Consider the following 5,711-nt stretch of genomic DNA (forward strand, 5'->3'; position numbering starts at 1 on the left):
ACACTTGTACACTCATATTCGTAACGGCATTATTCACCACAGCTAACATAGGGAAGCAACTCGAGTAGCCATGGACGAATAAACGGATAAGCAAAATGTGGTACATACGTACAACGGAATATTATTCAGCCTTAGAAAGGAAGGAACCCCTGACACATGCGACGACATGGTTGGAGAGTGTACTCAGTGAAATAACCCAGTCACGAAAAGACAAATGCTGTATGATTCCACTCACATGAGGCCCCTACAGTAGGGACAGAAAGTAGGACGGTGGCTGCCACGGGCTGGGAGAGGGGGGTGGGGAGTTAGTGACTGAGGGGGACGGAGTTTCAGTTTGGAAAGTTGGAAAAGTTCCAGAGATGGTTGCTGGTGACAGTCATGCAACATTTTGAATATATTTAATACCGCTGAACTGCATGCTTAAAAATAGTTAGATCGGGGATGTAGATGAGGTAAAAGGGGTCAAACATGTGGTGACAGAAAGAAATCGAACTAAGGGCGGTGAACACACAATGCAATATATATGTGCCTTACTCTCGAATTGTACACCTGAAGCGTACTGGATTCCATTAACCAATGTCATCATAATAAAAATGAATGAATGAATGAATGAATAAAATAAAATCAGTTTTCTCCCTTTTTTCAGGAAAGCAACCAAAAAAAAAAAAGTTAGAATGGTAAATTTTATGTTATGTGTATTTTACCACCATCAACGTTTTATTAAAAGTCAGCGTCAAGAAAACCTAATGGCTAAGGGACTGTTCCAGACAGAAAGATGAGGAGGCCCTGGTGCTTGCAAAGGGAAAATCAGTTCCGCCCTAATAATGAGAATGAGTGGGTAATCCATAAAATAGCACTTATTTTGAGTTCGTCAGGTCGGTGAGGGCAGAAGGCACCCTGATAAACTAGAATTCGGGATGTGACCAGCTTCTCCAAGGAGAGTGGCTTTCGCCTTTGTTGGAGCAAGGCAGGAGGACACAGCCACCGCAGAAGCAGGAAGAGAAGAGGTGAAATTGGATCAGACTCTCAGAGGCTGAGCGTGGGCTAGCATGACAGCTCACAGTCTTGGGAGCCCCCACCCAAAGGGATCTCTTTTGTCTGTCCTTTCCACAGCATCCCACAAGGGCTGATGAGAGAGACCGGGGCAGGAAGAGGCCCTGGAAGGCACCTATGGCTCGGGCCTGCAGGGGCTGCCTAGGTTGGGCTGAGCAAGAGAACTGGAGAAGCCTGCTGGCGCTCTGTACTGTTCACAACTACAGGGTGATGACGGGGTTGCTGGGGGAGGAAAGGACCCTGCCCTAAGCAGGAAGACAGACAGGCGGTTTGCCTTGGGGAAGGGGCAGGAACCCTGAAAAAGCTTCACCCCAGAGGCTCAGGTACACATGGACCACATATAACTGAGACTCCTGCCCCTACCAGGAGCCTTGCCCAGGTACCACGCAACAACAGTCACCCTGGGAGCAGGTAGGGGCATGGAGAGACCCCTCCGGGCGTGGGCATGGAGCCCCTGCTGAAGTCTGAAGTGCAGCAGAAATACCAAGAGAAGCTCCAGGAAGCTGAACTAAACCAGCAACAGAGGCCGAGGCTGGCCCACCTACAGATGACACCTGCCTGCTATCTGCCTCCCCAAAGTGAGCCATTCCCCCCGTTGCCCGTTCCCAGGCATTCACTATTTACCTCCATTTCTGCTGTTCCCCACAGAAGAGCAAGAGGGGAAAAAAAAATCCATCCTCCAAGATCGAGCAGCAAACACTGGGGCTTTTACCTGACAGACCTCTGAAAGAACTACTATTAGTGTGTGAAAGGCTCTCATGGAAAAGGTGGGCAACATGCATGAACAGACAGGGAATTCAGAGTAGACAGGAACTATAAGATGAGACAGGGTTTTCTTTTGCTATGAAAAACAGTATTGGGCTATTGGTATATGTCAATATTAACTTCTGATTTTGACAAGTATACCGTGGCCGAGTTATCATTATATATACTGACGGCATCAGGCTGGCAACCAGCAGTGAAAGAAGGGAGGGAAGGAGAAAAGGTTAAAAGCAAACACAATACGCAGCACACCTCCAGGAAGGGCATACAGGAATTCTTTGGAACTTTTCTGTCAGTCTTAAATTATGTCAAAATAAAAAGTTAAAAGTAAAGAAAAAAAAAAGGATTGTCATTTTAAGTCATGAAAAACAAAAAATGGGATGAAATAAATATGAGTGGCAAAAGAGGACACACCTCTGCCATGAACCAGTGCTGCGCTCCCATCCGGAGAGGGATGCACTCTACTCGCCTTGGATTTGACCAGCCCCCTGAGAGCAGGGGGCAAAGAAGGGCTCACTGTCTGGAATGGAATCTGTCTGCCCTGGAACAGACTCAGACAAGTGAGACCCTTCTGTAAAGACTGTTAAAGAACAGAGGATTGTGTGTTGTTTGCCGTCAAAATGTCGAATTAAGAAGCAATAAGAGGGAGTGACTGCTTAATGGGCTTGGGGTTTCCTTTGGGGCGGGGGCGGGGGGGACGAGAGTGTTCTGGAACGAGATGAGGTTGCACAGCACTGTGAAAGTACTCAATGCCACTGAAGGGTTCCTTTTCAAATGTTTAAATTTGTTATGTGAATTTCACCTTAATTTCAAGGAAGCAGCAGCAGCAGCCCGAGCTTTGCTATCCACAAATCCTCTCATAAATTTTGGAAGAATTGGGGGTTTGAAATTTATATCGAAGTGGAAAATGACTTGCGGAAATTCCCTTCGTTTTGGAGACTCTATTTACTTAATTTTAGACTCTTTGAAGGACCTTGAAATTCTCGCTAAAGGAAAATCCTGAACTTCTGACCCACCCAGAGCCCCTCCCGCGTGGGAACAGTGGGCGCGGGGGGCCGGGCTCCTGCTCACCTGGGATGGCGCCCTCCAGGACTCGGCCAGCAAACACCTCCTGCTGGAAGACAGGCCTGTTGTCATTCTGATCCACAACCACGATCTCCAGGTCCGTGGGCTCCTCCAGGGTGGATCCTCCCAGGTCCAGAGCGAAGGCGCGTAGCTGGTCAAGCAGAGATCAAGGACGGAAACTGTGATCCCCAAACATCTGTGGCTCCCATGAGGGCCACACGAAAGGGGCAGTAAGTGCGGTTTTGTGTTTCCTTATTTCCCTCCCCACTGCCCTCTCTCTCAGATCTCTCAATCCCAAACCCTCTGAGGGGTGGGTTGTGTGGTGCCTTGCCCGGGGTCCGCCCCTGCGAATCAAGGGGTATTTGCTGATGGGATTTGGCAAGACCACGGGATTCTCCTGACACACCATCCCCACCAGCATAGCTGGGAGAACTGGCTATGGGCGAAGAGGGTGACATCAGTGTCAGCTGGTTCTTTCCAGCGGGGCGGCGCCCACCCTTCCTGCAGGCTGCCCAGTCCTCCCGCCAGGGCCAAGCTGCTCCTCCATGGAGCCTTGGTTTGCTCCTTTGGTAAATGGGGATAGAATCCTGAACACCTGCTTCCTAAGGTTGCAGGTCCTAGTTCCAAATCCCCGAACCTGCCCCTCAATTAAGGACACCAGATTTTGCCGGAGAAGCTGTCTTAGCCAGACGTGGGAACAGAAGGCTGGAGTGGGGAGGTGCCCCACCCGGAAGCGGTCTGTCTTCTCCCGATCCAGCACGGCATTCAGGAACACCTTCCCTGTGAACTTGTCAATGGAGAACACGTCTCGAGGCTCCTCGTCCACACCGGGCCCCTGGATGCTGTAGATGACACTGCCCAGCTGCTGCTTGTCCGACTTGATCTGCAGGGGTAGGAAATGGGCTGGGGGACGTGCCCCCAGCGGAGGGGTCCCTCCCTCTCTGAAGTCCTGGACCCTCCCCCAGTGAGGGTGGGCAGCTCAGCCTGTGGCTCCAAGGGCTCCTCCGTTTAAAGCACACATGTTCAGGGACCCACGAGGACAGCCAGCCCTGGCTCTGCCCACTCTGGCCCCTCCCCCTCACCTGCACCAGCGGGTAAGGAAGGCGCTTGTGGTTCTCCGACACACTGATGGGGGGGATGACCCAGGCTCTCCGCACACGGCCCGGCGTGGGTGCCCGGCGCCAAGGGAACAGGGTGCTGGGCCTCCTCAGCCCCAGGACCCCTAGTGGCAGGCCCAGGCTCTGCAACAAAGACACAAACAGCCTAGTGACCCGGGGAGCAGGCAGTGCTGAGCCCCATCCCCCTACTAGCTAAGGGTGAATGAACTGTCCCCTCCCTGGAGGGCAAGGGGCACCTTGACCCCCATCAGAGCCCTGAGCTCATGGCCCTGGGAGGCCCTGACAGCCACACCCCCAAGCTTGGAGCCCCCAAAGCCCAGCGTGTATCTCCTGTCCTTGCCCTGGGGCCCCTAACCCAATGACCAGGAGTTGTCGCAGACCCTGGGTGACTGGGGGGAACTGGCCATGCTGTGCCCCCATCTCTTCTTCCGGAGTGTCAGGCACTGCCCCCCATGTGACCCAGGGGCGGCTCAGGCGCCAGGGCCTGGAAGGCATGTTGTTCTGGGGGGGGTGGGGACCATGGCTGGAGGGGAGGCGAGTGATGAGGGATGGGAACAGCTGGCCTGGCTGCGGCCCCTCCCCAGAGCCCCTTGTGGGTAAGGAGTGTGGATAAGCTGGGCGCAAGCGAGGCGGGTGTCCTGGGAGCACTCCTGCCCCTCCACATGGCTGGATCTGTCTGAGGTGGGAGTGTGGGGGTTCCTGGCTGGCAGGCCGGGGCAGTGGGGGGCGGGGAGTGACACGTGGCCATCCCAGGCCTCCTCAATGCTTGAATTCTTGAGGGTTGGTGGGGATTAAACCAATGCTTTTGTCAAAAGAGGCCTAAAGAGGGGAAGCCGCCATCTGGGGTACAGAGTGCCCCAACCCCCCATTCCCCGCCCCACTAGCCTGTGCTGTTTTTCTCCCAGAACTGTGAAACCAGGTGCCATTTTCACACAAATACTTTAGTTCTTGAAAGCTGGGGGCCCTTGGGCATGCTCCTCCCTCCTTATCCCACAAGCCCAGGGACCTGGGGAGCCCTGTGTGTGACGTCCCCCCAAGCTGCAGTGCCCCTGGGGCTTCAGAGGGATGATGAGCATTGGCAGCTGTGCTCTTCCCACTCTACCCCGGGGGAGGGGGCATTCAGGCACACCCCCAGACCAGGCTGTCACCACCAGCCGAGCTCTGGGGTCAGAAGTGGGCCGAGAGTACAGTAAGTAGCGCACAGGGGCTGAAACTCTCTCCAGACCCACTGCCAGCTGCCTGTCACCACAGATAGTCCCGCCCTACACTCAGATGGAGAAACTGAAGCCCAGAGAAAGGACTCATCCTGTGAGTCAAGAGCAGCTGGCAGCGGCTCCAAAACACATCCTGTCGGGATGGCCCTGGTTTAAATACAGGATCTCCGTGCAGCTCCTTGACTGGGTGCTGGCTGTCTTGAGTGTGAGCTCAGGCACGGAGGTATTGGGGCCCCTTCATGCTCCCCAAATTACAACCGAGGCCGACTCTGGTGCAGCTCTTGAGGGGTACAGAATATGGCTGAACTTGGGGATATTGGGGGAGGAGAAGAGGGCTCGGTCACCTGCTGGGGCCCCCGCTCAGTTTGGCTGCAGGAGAATGTGAGATGTACCCTACCAGGCCTGTCAGGCCCCCTCCCCCATTTGCAGCTGCCCCCTGCCCTGCCCTCCTCCTAGGCCCAAGGCAGGGCATGCCAGCTGGGGCGTACAGAGGGGACAC

General features: G+C 54.2%; 1 protein-coding gene across 1 annotated transcript in view; it reads right to left on the reverse strand.

The window, feature by feature from the left end:
- CDH15 (cadherin 15) overlaps nucleotides 1-5,711 on the reverse strand; it is a 20,800-nt gene that overhangs the window by 9,211 nt on the left and 5,878 nt on the right. Inside the window, exons 2-4 of the mRNA XM_023537702.1 lie at nucleotides 3,963-4,121; nucleotides 3,608-3,763; nucleotides 2,832-3,031 (exon numbers count right to left, since the gene is read on the reverse strand). Coding sequence (XP_023393470.1) covers nucleotides 2,832-3,031; nucleotides 3,608-3,763; nucleotides 3,963-4,121 — 515 coding nt within the window. The remainder of the gene's footprint in view (nucleotides 1-2,831; nucleotides 3,032-3,607; nucleotides 3,764-3,962; nucleotides 4,122-5,711) is intronic.

This window comes from Pteropus vampyrus, unplaced genomic scaffold (assembly GCF_000151845.1).
Source record: "Pteropus vampyrus isolate Shadow unplaced genomic scaffold, Pvam_2.0 Scaffold196, whole genome shotgun sequence".
Classification (NCBI taxonomy): domain Eukaryota; kingdom Metazoa; phylum Chordata; class Mammalia; order Chiroptera; family Pteropodidae; genus Pteropus; species Pteropus vampyrus.